This window comes from Macadamia integrifolia, chromosome 8 (genome assembly GCF_013358625.1).
Source record: "Macadamia integrifolia cultivar HAES 741 chromosome 8, SCU_Mint_v3, whole genome shotgun sequence".
Classification (NCBI taxonomy): Eukaryota; Viridiplantae; Streptophyta; class Magnoliopsida; order Proteales; family Proteaceae; genus Macadamia; species Macadamia integrifolia.
The window spans coordinates 2,621,237-2,642,086 of NC_056564.1; the positions used below are offsets into that span (position 1 = coordinate 2,621,237).

The window sequence follows — 20,850 nt, forward strand, 5'->3', positions numbered from 1 at the left end:
AAAAAAAAAAAAAAAAAAAAAAAAAATTGTTGTACCAGTCAAAATAATCATCAATTGTATATTTACCCAATCAAGGAATACATGTGTTCCATTATATTCTATCAACTCTAGCTTCACCTTCTGAGTCATCAAATCGCGTAAGAGGAAAACAGGTGTTGTTGTCAAAGTATGTTCTCACGTGATTCTCAAAAGTGATTTGATGCCTATGGTGTAGTAGTTCTCTGTGGCAACATTTCCTGGTATCATTTGCTGTTCTGTGATGCAGCCATTGCAGGTAATTCTCACCTTTGTGGCCCTTTGGAGTGGGTTGATGTGGTGACTGTGTATCAAAACGTTGTGCCACTGTTTCCATAAGTTGCTCCAAGGATACAAGTCAATCATACATACTCTTAATCATGTCAGCAATTTGTCACATGGACATCTGATCATCCCATGATTCTGTACTGTTAGAACATGTTGTAGCCATAGCTGTGATAACAAACTGGTGAGGGACAGATAGGATGAACCCTGGGTTCAGATTACACGCCCCTTATAAGAAGAACTCAATAAATCCTAAAACAGAATTTAGGTCAACAGTAGGATCAAAGTCAACCTTATCCAATGAAGGTCAGATTTTGACTAATGTTCACAAACTGTTAGAACAAGTATACCCGAAAGTCCTGTGTTGTTTGAACAGCCAGATTCAAAGTAATAACAAAACAGTATATGTGCAAGAACAAAACCCAAATTTTGGAAGAAATATTGCAGCCACAGATCAGCACCAACACAGGTCTAGTGTCACTATGAATTGCCCTTAATACCTCAGAGTGTGGAGAGAATCTTCTGCTCAGATCTCCCACAATAACATAAACAGATCTCAGCCAATAGAGGTAAAAGATAGCTGCCACCAGCACTGTTTGGTGATGATCCTTGGCTTTGTTTAATCTCCAACAAAAACAGAACATAACAGCAATATAAATTGAGTTTAGCCTCTCCAATCCCGAATTAAGTCATTCTCAGAAAACACCAATAATGATAAGAGAAAGAACATTTACTGGGGAGAAGAAAGCAGAAAATAGAGAGGAGGATATGGCATAGATCAGAATCTCTATGATCAATAGTGTTTCTCATTCCTCTCTCTCAACATGCATACTTTCTCAACATCAAAAGGAATGGCTTGAGCCAAAATCTCAATAATCAAATTCGTGTAGAAGGCTGGACCACTTTACAAACTCGTATAGAAGACTCAAAACACTAAATCTGAAAGCCCTAAACCAATCCTTAACCATTATGGCAACATAAACTGACTAGGAAACCGACTCAAAACAGAACTGGACATACAGAATCCTAAATCCAGCCTAACCAAAACACTTAGTAACAATTAAAAAAAATATAAAGAAAATTAATTAATCACGTATGCTTAGCCTCTACCCATATTATAAGCCCATTATAAAGAAATATCATTGGACCAAAGACCCAACACATACATAACCCAACCCAAGGCTTATTTCTAAGAAAGATACCCATTTATGTTATTTATCTGTATCACCTTTAACCAAAACTACTTTCAACTCTAATTATTGCACTACTACACTATTTTTCTCATGAGAAAATCCAATAACACACCTAGGTTACCATGTGTTACTGTGATACTAGACAACACTCTGAATAATTCTCTCCTTTGTATTATGTGTGTTGCAACTTGCAGACAGGTGGAGCATCAAAAGAGTGATTCTCAGTATATTTGAATCTTAGAAATTCTTATGATTTTTTTTTTTTTTTTTGGTAATGAAATTTCCTATTGATTCCTTCTAGAATTCCACAAATTCTTATTTCAAAAAACAATCATCCCCACAAGAACCCCTCCCCTCAAAAGAAAGGGAGTTGCTCACATGCTTCCCACATGACTCCAAAAAAATATTCTCATTTCATCTCTGAATCCTTGTTCATGCAAATATTATGTATATAAAAGCTCTTCTTCTGTGCTTCTTCCAAAAGGATATATTGCACATATGGTTACGATGTCAACCACTGTTTACTGTTTAGTTGTACTTAATTCTATATTCTGTTTTATTTTGGAGAAGTTGAGAATAAAATTTCTTTCTTTCTTTATATCTTTTATTTTAATTAATTAGTCTTGGCCCTTACTATTTCAGCGTGGATGATGGATTTCCTACTGTTACTTTTCATTTTGAAAATTCACTTTTGCTGGTGGTGTATCCTCATGACTATTTGTTCCAGATCTCGGTAAGTAAATCGAGTTGCAATGGTCAATGGAGTTCCTTATTAGTTATGATCAAAGTCTAGAAAGAAAGTGCAATATATTTCTTCTACAAACCATAAATTCACATTTTTTTTTTTGGATGAATAAATAATTTCATTGCCAAAGAGAAAAAGAATATTCAAGGGAATAAGGGAGGGGGGGGGAAGCTAGCCCAAAACCAGAAGAACCACAAACCTAACCAAAGGGGGAACAAAACAGCTAGGAGGGGGGGACAGAGGATGGAGGTAGGGAACCCCAGGAGACAACAATGAGCCGTTTTCCTGAGGAATATCTGACTGGGTGGGGGCAAAGAGAAGCCAGTTTGGAGTTGACATCAAAGTAGATGGTCTTCCAAATCTTATCAAAAGAACGAGAATTGAAAGTCCATCTACGAAGGTTTCTCTCCATCATATTATTATTCGTCTCTTCGATCTTCATTTATGATACTGATTCTATTTGCTAACTTTATCGTCTTTACAGGAAACTGAATGGTGTATTGGTTGGCAAAATAGTGGGAAGCAGTCCTATGATTCCTGGGACATGACTATTTTTGGTGGTATACAGAAAAAATACATATATCTCAGTTCCCATTTGAAGTTTCTATTTCATTGAACAGCACCATAATATATTGACCATAGTTAAGCTTGATTGATGTTTATATATTTCCAATCACTAATATACACCAAGAAATTTATTGAGATCATAATTTCATGGCACCACCTCAGTGGCCAGGTGCCTTTTTCTGGAAGGGAACCTTGGTCGCATTGCCTAGGCAACGCCTTGATGCCTTGTTGGTGTCGCTTTAATTTTTTCTCCCCTCCAACGCAAAAATCACCCCAACTCTGTGACAACTATGGTTGACACTCAAATATTAATAGAGAAGTATGTTGTTTCTTGCAATTATGTGTCAATATCCTTTACTATCTTGCAAACAAGTAGAAGATAATATTTTTCAAGAAGCGCGCACACAGACACACAAAAATAGGTAGAAGACAAAGGGTAATTTCACAACTTTGCAGTATAGACACTGGGACTGGCGGTCACTTTGCGTAGTGTTAAAAGGTAAATATGTGGTTTGTATGCCTTCCACGTATAGATTGATGTAGATTGTTGGAGGTTATTGTAATTTGTAACAGAATCAGAATCAGATCATAGAGTAACCAATAACTAGGGTTGAGCAGGAGGAGAGGAGAAGAGAAAGAGGGTAGACTGATGGGAAAAAGAATGCAGTTCCAATTGGTTGTTACTATCCTTATTTGTAGCGTAACAAGTTTGATTAATTACAAGAACATTACTTATGTATATTTACACATAAGCCACTGAATAAGAAAAAAACATTACAAAAACACCACTGTGGTTCATAACCTTATAACTCTTAACACTCCCCCTCAAGCTGGAGCATAGAATCACCCATGACCAGTTTCAAACAATCTTAGAGAAAAATAGTCCAAAACAGGGCTTTGGTAAGCATATCATTAAGTAGGATTACAGAACTAACAAAAGGAGTAGAGATCAACTTCCCCATCATACCTTCTTAAAAAAAATGGCATTCAACCTCTATATGCTTATTCCTTTCGTGGAAAATTGGATTGCTAGCAATATAAATAGCAACCGGATTACTCATTTGAAATGCTCCTTGACCAGCTTTGGAAGCAGATTTTGAGAGCCTAAAGGCCAAGATTTTGGGAATAATTTTGTAGAGAAAGTTTCCCATGCAAATTGAATGGAATCCATTCAAAGACATTGCTCCTTCCATCTTAGGAATGAAAGAAATAAAATTATTGTTCAACCCCTTTGTAGTAACATCCTCTGAGAAGAAATTATGAATAGCATGGTAGACATACTTTTCAATGATGGACTAGTAAGTAGTCTTACCAAATGAAAATTTAATGGTAACTGAGGAACAAGAAGTGTTGAATACATTGCTAGAGAATAACTAGCAGTCATATTGGAAGGTGGTTAACATGTCTGACTTAGCAGTCATATTGGAGGAGACCTAAATCAAAAACTTAGTAAAAGGAGATGAAGAGGCAAGAAGGGCATCTTTACCCATGTGGGTTTATGTAGCAGTATGATTGTCTCAAGCAACGGTACTAGTTTCAACAAATTGTGATTATCATTGTGAGACACAGTTTCTGATTAACTTGAACCAGATGTAGAAGCAGGAGTAGCATCATTAGATGACAGCATTTGAGAATTTCCATCAACCACTTAAGTGTCGGCCCACTGCATCACCCGTTAAGGCTTACCATACTTATCCCAACACATCAATTGTATGGTTATTTTTACCACAGTGTGTACAATGACATAAACCTTTGTTGCTTTTCTGTCCTCCATGACCACCATTACCACGTCCTCGATCTCGCCCTGAACGATGACCTCGTCTAGGGAATATAGAACCACGGGCATGACTACCACTGCCAGACACCAAGGTAGAACTTCCCTTGGAAGAAAGGTATGATCCAGATTTAGTAAGGGAGGGAGACATAATATGTTAAATATGAAAAACACCTCATTCATAGAAGGAACCTGTTATACAGCACGAATCTGACTTTTAACAGGCTGTAATTTAGCCTCTTAAAATTTAGCACATTGAGTTTAACAATTTCAAATCAGTAGTGATAGGCTGATAAACATTAAATTCTTCCTACATGCTTTTCAATGCACTCTGGTAATCACCCACTGACTACTGATATATCACTTTGCTGAAAATTAAAGATCTTTTCATTCGATTTATACATCTGTGACACATTTTTATCATGAGAAAAATTCTCTTTCACATCATCCCAATCACATTTTTATCATGAGAAAAATTCTCTTTCACATCATCCCAATCACCTTTTGTTGCAGTATGAAACATAACAGTCACACCATGAAGGGTTCCATACTATTCCACTGCCAAACTAGTAGTGTGTCATTCTCACGCATCCAATCATCATAGTCTTCATAATCTTTAGCTGGAGGTACTGAAATTAAATGCTTAAGTTTTCATTCCAACTCTAGATGCTGATCATCTTTTCTTTTCTGCCCTTTTGCCTCTTCCGTCTGGAAGAGGGAGTTCCAAGGGAGAAATTCAGAGGGGAAAGGAGAAGTGGGGAGAAAGGGGTCTCTAAGGGAGGAGATAAGGGAGAAGGAAAAGTGGGGAGAAAAGGGTCTCTAAGGGAGGAGATAAGGGAGAAGGAGAGGGGGAGGAAGGGATCTCCGAGGGAATATTGGACAGAGGAGGTGGAGGGAGGTTTAATCTGGTGGGTTGCCCCACTAGAGGGGTGTCGGAGATCAAGGAAGGGAAGGCTTAGGACATCAGGGAGGGAAGGAAACACAAGCTTGTTAGAGAGAGAGAGAGAGAGTAAATATTTTAATCAGTGGTGGGGCTCATTAGAGATTAGCTTTATAGGGATCTTTGGGGAGCCATTCCTTAGCTGTTAGAGTTTTGACTTGAGTAAGAGTCCTATTAGATTTAGTTCTATTTTGAGGGTTTAGTAGTTTAGCTAGTTAAGAGTTCTAATAGTATTTTCTAAGTTAGTTTGCCTATTTGAGGATACAAGATATTAAAAGGATTCGTTTTTTTCTTGGATCTATAAAGTACATATAATCACTCCTCCCTTACTTTTGAATAAAATATAGAATTTGGATTTGAATTGTATATCTAGGAAGGCTTCCTATCTCTCTCTCTCTCTATTCCTATTCCTTTCTCTTCCTCTATTATCTTTCTTCAAAATACTGTTCATGGTACTGTTCACTCTCCCTCTTCTATGCAGTTCACCCCCCCCCTTTCTCCCCTCTATCAATCTGCTTTCTTCCCTTGATTAACCTGATTAATGACTATTTTCTGTGACAGCAAAATATGTGTCTATTCATGTTCTTTGCTGCCTTTCACTTTTTCCTATGTTCTTCATGCAGATTTAGTATTATCAAATAAGCTTGTTTTATATGACCTTGAGAATCAAGTCATTGGGTGGACTGAATACAATTGTAAGTTGCTTTCTTGTTCCTTGGTTAATACCATGGCTTTTTTTTTTTTTTTTTTTTTTTTTCTTAGAGAAGTTATTGCAATAAATCCAATAGTATCACTTTCATATATGATGGCTATATGTTATAGTAATCTTCATGGAGAATGAGCTTTAGCTCTCCATAGATGATTCAAACATGAAATTTATCCTAACATAATTGCATGGAGCCACTTGAGAGGCGAACTTTCTTCTATTCCCTGCTGAGCAAGGCATACTTACAGTTATAATGTGAAGTTCTCCTTCTCCCTCTGCCTGTTTCTCCAATTTAATTGTTAGGTGGCAAGAATAGTATGGAGTTTTATCTTGGCCTTCTTGTACTCAATTGAGACACTCCTTTTGGTAACTGTGTCTTTCTTCGGTTATTCCCTTTCCACCAAATATGGGATTTGGGGCTGGATTCTCTATAAGATACGTCCCTTTGATGTGGGAGCCTCTCAAGCTTCAAATAGTGTTATTGTCTCATTGAAAATCCATATTCAACTGAAGGAGATCATGCACATATGGAACAAGATAGCCAATTTTCTGTTTGAAGTCTAAGTCATTATATAGGTTATTTCATTGAGTCGAGTTTATGGGTTATTTGTTCACTTTCTTTTAGGCTATGGTTGGGAGGTCAAAGCTTGTCTGTTTGGCTGCCTTCTTTGGGACTATTTGAAATTTATGCACTTACCTTCCCAATGAGATCAAGATATTGCACTTCTAGACTTCATTCCAAAAAATATGGTATATTTTTATTAATATCACATTCATACGGGGGAACTGAGAGAGTGGGTTAAGAGAAGTGAGGGTAGAGGTGGGACTCGATCCCAAGATCTGGTGACAAATGGACCATGGTCCTTACCAGCATGCTAGGCGCCTACCTTCTATGGTTAATATGTTATCAGTTTTTGGTGGGACTTCTATTTTAGGAATTTTAATTTGATTAGGAATTCTACTTGGATCTTATTGTGTAAGTTGACACTTTATTTGTCAAGGGAAGGGTTTAAGCACAAGCTGGAGTTGCTAAACTGTAATTGAATCCAAATTATACATAACATTCAGCATTTCATATTTCCTAACAATTTTAGCGGTCACGGTAGTCTATGAGAACCATTGTAATTCAGAGTACTATTTGGAATACAAGATTTAGAGTTTCCTGCATGATTCCTGGGTGGTTCTGGTTTCAGTCAACAAGCTTTTTCTGGTTGTGAGAATATCAGAAACTAAAAATCAGCAACCACAATAAGGAGAAGAGAGAAGAAGAAGAGATGAGACTGCCAAAGAAGAAGAACAGTCAATAGATACTCTTGGCAGTCCCCTACTGTAAAATATGTATATCTAATTACAAGATTGCAAGGAAGAGGGCAGACCTCGGCGCCACGGTAAGGTTGCTCCATTGGAACCAAGTGGTCACAAGTTCGACTCGGGAAACAGCCTCTCCACGAAGTAGGGGTAATGTTGCATCCAGCCATCCATTATGACCCTCGTCAACCCCAATTGCGGGAGCCTCATGCATTGGGTACGCCCTTTACAAGATTGCGAGGATTCTCCAGTACTTGTGATAGTAGAGAACTATTAGGAAACTAGAGAACAACTAGGAAATTACCAAGCTCACACTAATAGAAACAAAAAGATTCTGACCGACTACCGTAGAGACAAGACAATAATGCCACAGCAGTATCACAAACATTACTTAGCACTGGTGTTTAGCTATTTCTATTTCTTCCAAGTACATATTATATACATAGTTATCAAGGCATCGCCTAAGAACTGCCTTGGCATCAAGGCAGTTTACTTGTGTAACGCCCCGGCCCCATTAACCTTGCACAATATTATCCTCTTTGGCCCATAGGCTTTAAGGCTTTAAAATGCGTTGTGCCATGTTAAGGAGGCTAAAGGTTATTAAATAGCCCAGTAATCTCCCCCTAGGCGATGTGGGACTAAATTTTGCACACCCTCACCGATCTCCCGAACCCCCTGGTACTTTCCGTATTCTTAGTGGAGACACCTTACCGATCTCCCAGGCGAATCTGGTACTTGTCGTATTCTTGGGCATCACAAGACTTACAACTTCTCCCCTTTCCGCACAACGTCCCCGCTATGGCCCCACACACTGTCGGGGTCTGCTCTGATACCATTTGTAACGCCCCGACCCTATTAACCTTACACAATATTATCCTATTTGGCTCATAGGCCTCAAGGCTTTAAAATGCATTGTGCCATGTTAAGGAGGCTAGAGGTTATTAACTAGCCTAGTAATCTCCCCCTAGGCGATGTGGGACTAAAGTTTACACACCCTCACTGATCTCTCAAACCCCCTGGTACTTGCCGTATTCTTAGGTGTCGCAACTTGGGGCCTAGGCAACTATTGCCTTATTCACTGCATGTTTCCTTCTGTTAATACCCCATATTTGAATCCAATTAAAATAGTTTAAAAATCAAATTCCAAAATGATGAAAAGTCAACCCCCGGTCTAAGAACAAAAATTAGATTTTTTGTTGTGGGGGTTATCAATTTTCAAATGTTGGGTTTTTCTCAATTTTGAAAATTGAATAGATCTTGTCATGTAAAACATTGCTAAAAATAAAAGTCTGGTAAAACAATCTTTTGTTTTAATGTCCATAAAACTATTTTCATTCATGCAATTTTAACATTTCCACATTTTAAATAAGTTTTACTGAAACATAACTTTGTCATTACAACTCATATTTGAGTAATCTTAGACTTTTTGGAAAGTTGGTTTTGTGACCTAATACAAAAAGTCTCATGTAAAAATAAAATAAGTTTGACCGAGAATAAGAAATTTTCTCTAAATGTTGATTTTTGATGACTTGATGTGGCTTAATGTTGATTTTTGATGACTTTACGTGGCTTAATGATTTTTAAGTTTATTCACTTTATTGATTTGTTTTTTTTATGAATATGTTGCATTGGTATGAATCTTTAATCTTTATTTGGCATATAAATAAAATTATATAATATTCAATGTGCTATTTGTGCCAAATAAAATGGTTACATAAGGAAATAACACTAAAATGCTTTATTCGCCTAGGCGACGCTTTATGCTAGTCTTATCGCCAAAGTGCTTAGGGGAAGACCCTCAAACACCTTGGTTGCCTTTCCGCCTTTCTGCCTTGATAACTATGATTATATATATATATGCCCAACCTCCTCCTTATATATATAGGAGGTTGGGCACGCCACTAGCTAGCGGCTCACCCAATGGAAGGCTAGGATGGGAGGGGGTAGGAGGGAGGAGAGAGGCAGATACATTGCTGTGCATAGTGCTAGCGTGCACAGCCTTTTCTCATATATATATATATATATATAGGAAGCGATAAGTTTTTGGATTGCGTTGTTTGCAAATTAGAAACCCTTCCTTAATTTGAAAGAGTTTGATTCTTTGGCCCCCTTCCCACTATTCTGACAAACCTCATATTAAAAATAGACATGTCTAATGTAAAGATTGAAAAAGCGGTTGCATATTTAAGGAGCTTTGTTAGGTTGGCTGATTCATGTTGGTGAAGATTTATTATTCTTTAGTGCATTTATCTTGATAGGTGGCTCTTATTCCTATAGTTCTATTATATTTCCAGCACAACTAATTCTGCATATTAATGAATAATATTGTTCGGTAGTATTTGGGTGTATGAATTATGTTCAACACTAGAAAGGGTGGAGAAAAGAAGTAGGCATATCTCAACATCTATTGGAGCAAGTGATAGAGATGTTCTATCTTGATACTAAGAATCACATCTTCTTACGGTGGTGTGAAAGTCTAAAATCCCATATCGCCAGTGGTTGAAACCTTGCCATAAATCTGCACTCAGTCTACACTGCAAAACTGCCTACACAGGAATAATGGCTACCCTGAACCCCAATGCCAATGGATTTCTAAATATCTTCTTTAATGGATCACCAATTCCTGGAGTCCCAGCATGATAGTTACTACTCCCATATGATCCCTGAAATACCATCTTTACCCAAAATCTTAGATCCTGTGTTAAAGACACAAAATCTAGGTTCATTTCTCTTAAAGAAAGGACTGCCCCAAGCCCTCAAAATCTCTGCCGGTTAGCATGCTGGTCTAGGATCTTGAACCACTTCCTCCAGAAGGACTATTGGATATGAGCCTCAATTGGTTACCTTTGGTCACCCATTGAGCTAGACTGACAGCAACTACACTAACTGAGGGATGAAAATAATGTTGCATTTTGCATTTATGCTGTATTCGTCATGTGTACTTCATTTCTACCTGTTTTTTGCTTCCTGTATGCTTTTACTTTGAGTGTTTTATCTCTCTAGGTTCCTGAATTTTATGATTTATGCCTCAAGCATGAACCCACAGTCAGATGTTGACTGAAAAAACTTGTGAATAAAATGGTGAAAACATGGATCTTGTATGTCCTTTTCAATAGATACTTAAAAAGCACTAAGGAGGAAGTGCGCCAAGCATTATCTGAAATCATACCATTAGGCTTCCTTCCAGTGGTTGCTCCTGTTTCTTCCTCCTGCAATGACTACATTTTGAGAATCTAGATAATTCTCTTAAAAGCATAATTAAACTCAAATGCTCACCAATGATCACACTATTATGTGCTTAAAGACACAGAATCCTAATGAAGGGGTTTTTCCGCGCCCCGCGGGGGGGGGTGGTATGTTCTAGTTTGGTGGACTTTCCAGCAGAAAGTTATATGCAGAAGTTTCTCTGGTCAGGTGTGTCCAAGTGTATCTCTGGAGTCTGGACAGGCAGCTAGTTGCCACATAGAAGAATGATTTGGCAATGGTGACAGTTGGATATGTAGGGCATGGTCTGTATTAGCCAAAAATTGCAGATCCAAATTCAATCCATGTATGTTGGTGCATCCTCATGGTAGTTCATGCACCTGCTTGGTATTACTGAATATTTCAGAGCTTTATTTTTCTATTTGACAAACTCTGATTAAACTAAAAGTTGATATGTGAGCAGGGGACCTTAGGGTCTAGTCCACAAAATTTCAGCCCCATGTGCCTGTCCAAAAATGTTTGGACATGCCCATCCAGGAAAACTGGACCTGTGTTACTTTTCAATTGACTGTCCTTTATTTTCAGGTTCTTCAAGCATTAATCTGAAGGACGAGAAGTCTGGAGCTTCATATGAACTAAGTGCTAAAATTCCATCTTCTGCTAGCGGCCTGGATGTTGGAAAGTGTATCATATTTTTATTTCTATCATCCATGCTGCATACTTTAATTTACTGAGATCATTGCAACTCAAGGGATGTATGGATTCAATTGATATTGTTTCATTATATTTTTTTTAATGAAGATATCATGCGTGCTACATTTGTACATGCCTGAATGTTGTAAATGTATGTAACTTCCTGAAAGATAGGTCTTCCTTATTTCCATCCTATGCATATCTAAGAGCTGCACCCCACCCCTCTATCTCTCTGTTGTACCCATAAGGGTGAAAGCTCCTTGAGAGCAAAACTGGCATTCTAGACAACAAAAACTATGGAGGTAGCGAGCTGCAGTCATGTAAAAAGTTGAGTCCATATTGTGGCCCTTGGAAATCGCAGAGTTCAGATGCAGAACAGTTGGGCTGATCAGAACACAATGAGCAGGCCCAGCATGGGAAGTGAACGCAGAAGGCAAAGAGAGAACAAGAAGCCAAAGCTAAAAGAGAAAGTGGAGACAATTCTAGATGTGTCACACCCCTCCTTCACTTACAAGAAGGCCGGTGACTTGGACACGATCTCATATCCAACAACCCAACTAGGATCTTCGAACTTTAAGATCACAAAGAAATGAACTAAAATCCACAAGTGTATAATAGATGGTAAGATTATTACAACTAATGAACTTATATATATATATATATAGAGAGAGAGAGAGAGAGAGAGAGAGAATGTTGAACCTGTCTTATCATAATTACAAGTAACTACCCATCAAGGTTACATCCATTACATACAAAAAAGAATTAGAAGGAGAAAATAATAACATCGTCTTCAAGATGCCCCATAGGCACAGTCCTCACAAATGCATCCCAGTTCATGCTCGACCAACTCCTCAACACACAGCTCCTCTCTATATAGAGTTGGAGTCTTCACAATAGCCTCTGAATAAATACCTGAGTCACTATCTAAAAATATATATAAATGGGATGAGCTTCCACAAAGCCCAGTGAGGATGGACATGCAAGCAAGCATAAACAAGTGTGAATGCAACAACAATGCTCGACAAAATAAAATGAATGCAATGACATGATTCAAATTATTAACACACAAGCCTAGTCAACGATTCTAAGTCCTAATGAGGTATTGGTGTTATTGCAACATAGGTTGTATCACTGGTCTTGGTATGCAGCATCTGTCACCCAGTGATACAAGCTAGTTGCGATTAAGAAGCATATTGGCCCCTACATATGTACTTCGGTACTCGATAAACCCCTATTAATAATCCTTGTAAACAACAACACCGGTAACTACCTCGGCCATGAAGGGTTTGTCACGACACTAGTAACAACCTCGGCCACGTCAGATGGTTTCGGATTAGTCTATACCTAACCCCCTATTGGCAAGGGGTTATAACACCTAGGTAGTTTTCCTAGCTAGATGCAATTTATCATGAATCATATCACATTACAACAACAAGGTGATCATGATTGGGAATGTAGGACCGAAAACTACCTCGACAATACTGCACCCACAACCATAACCCCACACTCTCTCACTCTATGGGCATGCGGTACCGAAAACTACCTCGGCTACACTGCATCCCATTTAACAACACCAACCACAATATCTCTCAATTCACCAACACCAACACCAACTTTTCACAATTCACCAACGCTAGCATTCCACATCACACATCAATATGCACATTCAAATTCTCAAATAATAACAAGGTTCATAATGCACATTCTCATGATCAGATGCAAAAATAAACAAATAGAAACACTCTTTAAAATAAATCACAACACCCACTCACCTTTTTGTCCCAAGTAGTTGTGTACAGTCGATGATTCCATACCATGTAGCCTCACTGCTTGATGACACTATCCATTGAAAAACATAGGGTTTTTAGCTTAATGATCAATAATTCAGAAGTTCTTACAATGGGTCAACTGGCCATTCAAAAAGAAGGTCAACATAAGGTTTCAGACAATTCACCAGTGGATGCTCATTGGCTGATGGTGACCCAATGATGAGCCCACCGGCTGATGGATTCAAGGGGTTACAAAGAGGTAAAAAAAAAACCTACAATATGTCCACTGGTGGATGCTCACCGACTGATGGTGATCCACCTGTGGGCATCAATCGGTGGAGTCAAATTTGGGACTTCTCTACCCATATTTGCTCCCTACGTCATGTGGGTCTTTTTGAGTGACTGTGTATATCCCAAATTCCAATTGGGGTGTTGGTTCTACTCCCACTTCTCATTTACCCACTTTAGGTTAGTTTACAAGTTAGGGTTTGGAGTTCTAGGGTCAGATTTAGTGTATGTACCATCAACATATATTACTTAGTTTAGGGATGGTATAATTAGTAGTTTAGATCACTTAGGTTTTAGGGCTTTGTCATTTGCCCCCAATTTTAGGGTTTAGGTTAACCAAATTTTGGGAATTATGGTTGGGGCTTTATGTAATGGTCTCCAATTTAACTTATGGTCACCCCAATTCCCTATTCTAGGTGTATTACATCATTTCCCCAACATATAGTTAGGTTAGGGTGGTAGATCATAGAAGATTTGGTCAAATTCCCAAATCTAGGGTTCAAGTAACTAAATCTAGGGTTTTAAATTGGGGATTTTCTATATTGGGTCTCTACACTCAATTGTGAGTGGTTCAATTAGCTAGATTAGGTCTCCTACACCAAATCCCCAACTTTATTTGTAAATCAATTAGGTGGGAGATGGAGATTTCGATTAGGGTTTCAAATTAGCTTGGGTGGAGAATAGGGTGAGAGAGAGAGAGAGAGAGAGAGAGAGAGAGCAAGTATACAGTAAAGGTAGAGGGAGAGAGTTTAACTCACCTTAATGTGTAGGTGATCTCTTCCCTTGCTCCAAGCTCATTCTTCCTTCCTTCTTCTTCTTTATCCCTTCTCTCCTTCTCGTGTCTTAAATTTGGTAGGCAATGAAATGAATGAGCTAATGGCTCTATTTATAGTAACTCAAGTGAACTAAATGGGTTTTCACCTATTATTGGATTAATTCCCCAATTGACACTAGCAGGCCCACCTCGGGCTTACCTACACATTAATCCATTACATGGTAGGTTGTACTAACTATAAGAGGTGGTGTGAGGTGCACAGGTGCGAGGGCTCGGGTCCCTCGACCAAAAAACTCAATTCTAGCCAATATCCTCACTGGCTGATGGGGAATCACTAGTGACCACAGTCGGTGTGGGATGTTTGTGTCCTTTTGGGGTGGGACAAGGCCAACTGGCTATGTGGGTGGTTCCTTAAGTATTTATAGGTATGTGGGATAGTCCTTGGCGCATTTCACTACTGGGGTTCAGGTAATTCCCTCTCAATGGCAGAGGAATTACATTGACTTCTTTGGTGGCTTGAAACCTTTCCAGTTCTTAGAACATGAGTAGCATGTGCATGTGGGTTCATCCCTCCCCCTTCGACAAAACATTGTTGCTACCTAGTAATCTTTGATATTGTCTTCCCTTGTGGTTCATCTGCATTCAGTCACACGAGGTAAGCTTAGGGTACATGTATAACATCCCCCCAATAAGAAATTTTATCCTTGAAATTGAACATACCTAGTAATCCAAACATTCAAGAGTATCTTTCCTTCATCTCATCTTCACATTCCCATGACACTTCTTGTTTCGAGTGGTTTCTCCACTTAACTTTGACATATGAACCACTCTAATAGCAGAGAATGTGGTTTTTTTGTCAATGATCTCTTCCGGTTGCTCCACATACTTTCAATAAGTGTTGAGTTCTAGAGGTATATGTGGCAAGACATAAGTTGGGTTAGGAATTTATTTCCTTAGCGTAGACACATGAAATACAATAAAAGTACCCTCCAACTTTGGTGGCATAGCAACTCTATATGCTACTGCTCCGACTCGCCCAATATTTCATAAGGCCTTGTGTATCGAGGACTCGACTTCCCTTGGTCGTCGAATCTTTTCACTCCTTTCACCGGTGACACTTTCAAGAATATTTTATCACCCACTTCGAACTCCAAATGTTTTGGTCTAACATCAACACATCTTATTTATCTTGGATTGAGCTACCTTGATCCTCCCTCTGATCACATTCACTTTCTCACAAGTGGCCAGTATTAGCTCTAGATCCAGAATTCTTCTTTCTCCAACTTCATCCCAATACAGGGGTGTCCTGCATCTCTTGACATACTGAGCTTCATAAGGTAGTATGCCAATGGTAGCCTGATAGCTGTTGTTGTAGGAGAACTCTTTAACTGATACATGTTCATCCCAATTATAACTCATATCGAACACACAAGCATATAGCATATTCTCAAGGTTTGTATGGTTTCTCTGATTGCTCGTTTGTCTAGGGATGGAAAGCTATACTGAAATTCAGCTATGTCCCCATTGCTTTCTATAAGCACTCCTAGAATTTATAGGTCAATCTAGAATCATGGTCGGAGACGATGTTGACTGGTACACCATGTAGTCTGACATTGTCCATATACAACTGAGTTAGTTTCTCCATGGAATAGGTAATCTTCAAAGGAATGAAGTGAGATACTTTTGTCAGTCAATCCACAACTACCCAGATTGTGTCATTCCCCTTCTGAATACGAGGTAGACCTGTGATGAAACCCATGGTGATGCGTTCCCATTTTCACTCTGGTATTGGTAGGGGCTATAATAAACCATGTGGTCTTTATCTCCCAGCCTTGATTTGCTGGTTGTTCAGACACTTGGCTACGTGAGTGGCAACATCAGCTTTCATACCACTCCACTAATAGGACCTCTTCAAATCCTTTTACATTTCCGTTCTACTCGGATGAACTGAGTAGGGTGAGGTATGTGGTTCCTTTAGTATCATTCCCCTCAACCATGGTTTAAAGTATCTCCGATACCGATACGATACCCTCCGATACGTATCTTAAATTTAGTCGACCGATACGATACACACCGATATGATACATGGAATTTTTAAAATCCTTTTGTATCGATATATATCCTACGATACATACCGATATGCACCAATACACTATCGATACATACTGATACTCTATGAAAAATATAAAATCGAGGTGAAATATACGTTTTAGTATGTATCGGTAAGTATCGGTGAGTATTTGTATGTATCGATTGGTACGTATCAATGAGTATCAGTATGTATCGGTAGGTATCGATGAGTATTTGTATGTATCGATTGGTACGTATCAATGAGTATCAGTATGTATCGGTGAGTATCGGTATGTATCGATCAGTACGTATCGATGAGTATCGGTATGTACCGATACAGTGCGCTACGGTCATATAATGGCCAAGATGGGTATTTTTTCAAAAAATATGATTTTTTGAGGGCTTTTTATTCTAAAGTTGTTGCCATCCGTATGTCTCTCTAACTAAAGTGGAAATCAAGTTTAGGAACAAGGATTTTACATTTATGGGACAACTACAAACCTGGAATTCTTAGTGTGATACCCTCAATTTAATGTTTATGCATAATACATATTATCAATAGCTTTTTTAACAAAATTTTTATGCAAAAGTGTTTAAGAATGTGTTTCATATCCATTTATGTGTGTATCTTTAGCGTATCTCCGATACGATACGATACCCTCCAATACGTATCTTAATTTTGATCGACCGATACGACGATCGATACCGATACTTTAATCCTTGCCCTCAACTTTTCATGCTTTGGTACACAAAGCTTGTCCTTGAATTTTAGGACTCCATTCTTAGTCAACTTGAAATACAAGTCCTTTTGTTTTCTTTCTGTTATATTATTCGCTATCTTCTAAAAATTTTCATCTTATAACTGAGCAACTTGAATCAACTTGAATTTTATCTATAAAAGAATGTTGTATCACTAGTGTAGCTAGAGTTACAGTCACTTCATTCATCAATAATTCTAGGTTCATTCTTCTAGCCTCTTTAATCAATAGCCTATTCACTGTCAATGTTGCTAATGATAAAGTCTAGGATTTTATGCTCAAAGTATCAGCCACTACATTGGCCTTCCCAAGGTGATAACGGATGGTGTATTCATAATCCTTCATCAACTTTAACCATCTCATCTGCCTCATGTTTAGCTCCTTTCGGGTGAAAAAGTATTTCAGACTTTTATGATCAATGTAGATCTCACTCTTTTTATCATACAAATAGTGACGTCAAATCTTTAATGCAAAGATTACGTTATCAATTCCAGAACATTATATGGGGTAATTCCTTTCGTAGTTTTTCATCTATCGAGATGCGTAGATTATCTCACTCTTTTGTCTGTTCCTCTTTGCAGATTGCATAGAGAGCCTAGGACAATAAAAAGAAGAGACCACCATGCAGCTTATTCTTCAATGTCCATTTGCAAGAGCTGCATGATTTGCTTCCCCACTTTCACTTCATTCTAATGTCATGATCCATGATAGTTTCATTAATTGGCTTGAGCAATGATTTCTTAAGTCCAAACAAGTGAATGATTTTGACAAAATTGATTCTATTGTGGCCTCTATCAGCTGGGAGTTATGAAAATTAAGAAACTCTTTCATCTTCAAAGGCAACAAAGAATCTCCTCAACAAGTGGTTGTGTGTGCCCTTTCTCATCTTCAAGAATTTGAAGAAGCCTTGGCAACTTCTTCGTTTCAGAATTGCAGATCACCCAAACAATGCTCAACAAGTCCAACTAAATGGGAAAAACCACATCATGGTACTTTCATACTTAACACTGATGCTGCTTTTAGTGCAAGAAAGAATCGAAGTTCTATTGCTAATGTCATTAAAGATGATGCTGGTAACTTTATTGCAGGTTCTATCTATTCTGATAATTCAACCAACATCTTGCAGCTTGAGGCAAGAGCAATTAAAAATGGTATGCTTCTTGTTATTAAAACAAGAATTGATTGTCTTGTTATCGAATCGGACAGCTCAGAGGTGATTAAGGGTATCAAGGAGAGGAGCCCCATAGTGGAAGTCATTCCTCTTACTGAGGATATATTACTCTTAGCTTCCTCCTTTTCTTTTGTTTCTTTCATACATATTTGTCGTTCAGCCAATACAATAGGGCATTCTATGGCCAATTTTGGTCTAAAAATTATTGTTGATTCATGTTTTCTTTCTTACTCAAATTGGCTTGTTAACTTTGTATATTCTGATCTCCTTTAGCCTTTTAATGCAATCATCTAACAAAAAAAAAAATTTGAGAAATGATTCTAATAATAATATAATCGGCAAGGGAAGCCAGTATAATTATTATTAGAGGAAATTACACTCTCCTCCCCTGTATGTTTCAAGAATTACACTTGGACCCCCTTCAAAGTTTGAAATTACAAACGCACCCTGTGCTGTTAACTCTATTAGAAGTTCATGTTAAATGACTCTTTTACCTCCTTCCCATTTCTTTAAAAATCACTCTCTCCAAACCCAACCTGTTGGATTTCTTGGAGCTGTTGGAGGGAGAATCAGCCTCCTGAGCCGATCAAGGGTTTCATGCCTGACTCCGATCACCTGAATCGGTTGAGGGAGAGAGGTGTTGATATTATGAAGGTAAGACCACCTCTTCCCCCCCCCCCCCCTTTTTTCTTTCACTATTTCTATTCTAAAATTTCTTGGCCTGAGATGCAAAACAAAATAGAGAGTTCCTAAGAGTGGGTTTTTAGTTTGAGTAGAAATACCTCCAGATACAAGATCTGATTTTGTTTCGCAATTATCTTCAGTTGAATTTGAAGGAACCTTCAATTCTTCACTCTTATCTTTTAGTCCTTCAATAGTTATTTCCTTCTCAAACCCAGAATCAGAATTTTCAATGAAAGACCCACTTTCATCAACATCATGCCCGCCTTCATCTTCACCTTTTACCCTCCTTTCATTGAAATGCGATCCCAAGGAGCTCTCATCCAAGCGGAATAGAATACCAAAGCCCATAATAAGAGGATGTGGAGGAAGGAAATTCTTTTTCCCACGAATCATGAAAATCCCAACTATAAGATATTCTCTTGTGGGTGCAAACCTGATGGGGATACACCCACCAAGCACTTGTTACAATCTTTGAGTCCCATGCCTGACTTTGGCAAACCTATAGATGGAAATACATATGTAGATGAATCACATTTTATCCAACTAATCTTTGAGTCCCACACACACACACACACAACTAAACAGAAAACAGTGAAGAAAATCAAAATCAAACACAATGGTTGAACATGGGAAACTTATAGTAAAACATCCCGTTTGGTTTAAAAGGAGAAGAGGTATTGGTTGTTCTAGTTTGTGGTTCTTGATCACAGTACTGGAAGCTCCATGGAGATCTATGTGGGCGTACCTGTTTCGTATTCAAACTCAAATATCAACATTAATGATAATAAATTAGAAACAATTTCATAAGACAACTCTAAGACTCTTTAGCTTGAACAAAGTGAAGGATCTCCATGCACCAACTTCATATAGGTTTCAATTGAAGTTGATCATGACAAACTGAAAACCTTGGAGATCCAAAATAATGCAAGACTTTGTATAAAAGTCAAATAAAAATAAACAAGCACATAAGAGAAGACAAAATAAATTAACATAATTTCAGTTGGCCAAAAACACATAAATGCTGGTAAATATGTCTTTCATAATTCCAGATAAAGGTTAAGTACATATGTACATCTGTGCACATGTCAATAGACAAAATTTTCAGACTCAACTATAAAATGTTGCAGCTATTGGAGTACCAACTATACCAGCATATGATCCAACTCAAATTCCATTATGTTACAATAATCTACTTACTTTAATGGAACTTTCACACAAAAAAAAAAGTTCTTCTTGAGAGAGAGAATTATGATGTAACCCAAATTTAATGGAACTTTCACACACACCCATACCCACACACAACCTCTTCTCACTTGCTATTTCTTCTCTCTTTCTTACTTGATATTCCCTTTCCTTCTCTTCTATCTTTTTTTTTTTCTTTTTTCACCTCAACTAATTGGAGCACACACGGAGGTTTCAAGTACAGATCCATAAAATGTAGGTGTAATAGAAAAGTTTTGATCAAGATATCAGAGACCGCTGACAACCCAAACAGACTTTTTTATGGTTGTCCGGGCTACAATGGATGCAACTACTTTGCATGGTGTGAACCTATGAATATTACAACTACCAATCCGTTACCCAATTTCACCATTGATATGCAAGAGTTGGAAGAGGATGTGAGGCAGTTGCGAGAGGAGGTGCATGGGCTCAGAGATGTGTTACATGGGTTGCAGCAAGAGATGCAGAGTGTGAAGATAAGGGTGGATGACACAGTGAACTTTGCTGGATCAATGAAAATGTTTTGTAATTTTGTGTTTGTTTTTTTCGTAGGTATTTTTGTAGCCGTATTTATTGGTCAAAAAATATAAAAGTTGGATGTTATTAAGCAAGGAACTATGTTTTGTACTGAATTATGTTGTGTAATGGAAATTTTGACAGCATTTGGGCATGATTTTGGCAGAA

At 38.0% G+C, this 20,850-nt stretch overlaps 2 protein-coding genes across 3 annotated transcripts in view; one reads left to right on the forward strand and one right to left on the reverse strand.

Annotated features, from left to right (window-relative positions):
• Positions 1–11,564, forward strand: part of LOC122087208 (aspartic proteinase 39-like) — a 54,710-nt gene extending 43,146 nt beyond the window's left edge. For both annotated transcript variants that reach the window (XM_042656257.1, XM_042656256.1), the window contains exons 7-10: positions 2,136–2,226; positions 2,723–2,798; positions 6,143–6,214; positions 11,323–11,564. In XM_042656257.1, the coding sequence (XP_042512191.1) occupies positions 2,136–2,226; positions 2,723–2,798; positions 6,143–6,214; positions 11,323–11,471 (388 nt within the window). In that variant the 3' untranslated portion in view covers positions 11,472–11,564. The remainder of the gene's footprint in view (positions 1–2,135; positions 2,227–2,722; positions 2,799–6,142; positions 6,215–11,322) is intronic.
• Positions 11,565–12,020: 456 nt separating this feature from the next.
• On the reverse strand, positions 12,021–19,438 carry LOC122085720 (nuclear export mediator factor NEMF homolog). The gene is made up of 3 exons (XM_042654240.1): positions 19,044–19,438; positions 13,203–13,269; positions 12,021–12,354 (listed from the first exon to the last, which is right to left on the reverse strand). The coding sequence occupies exons 1-3, from the start codon at positions 19,336–19,338 to the stop codon at positions 12,351–12,353; spliced, it is 366 nt and encodes a 121-aa protein (XP_042510174.1). The 5' UTR covers positions 19,339–19,438; the 3' UTR covers positions 12,021–12,350.
• Positions 19,439–20,850: the final 1,412 nt, after the last annotated feature.

Coding starts and splice junctions, on each gene's coding strand:
- LOC122085720 (XM_042654240.1), bottom strand. CDS start 19,338: ATGATTCGTGGGAAAAAGAATTTCCTTCCTCCACATCCTCTTATTATG. Junction 13,270..19,043: donor ATCAGATCTTGTATCTGGAG/GTATTTCTACTC, acceptor TTCAATGGATAG/TGTCATCAAGCAGTGAGGCT.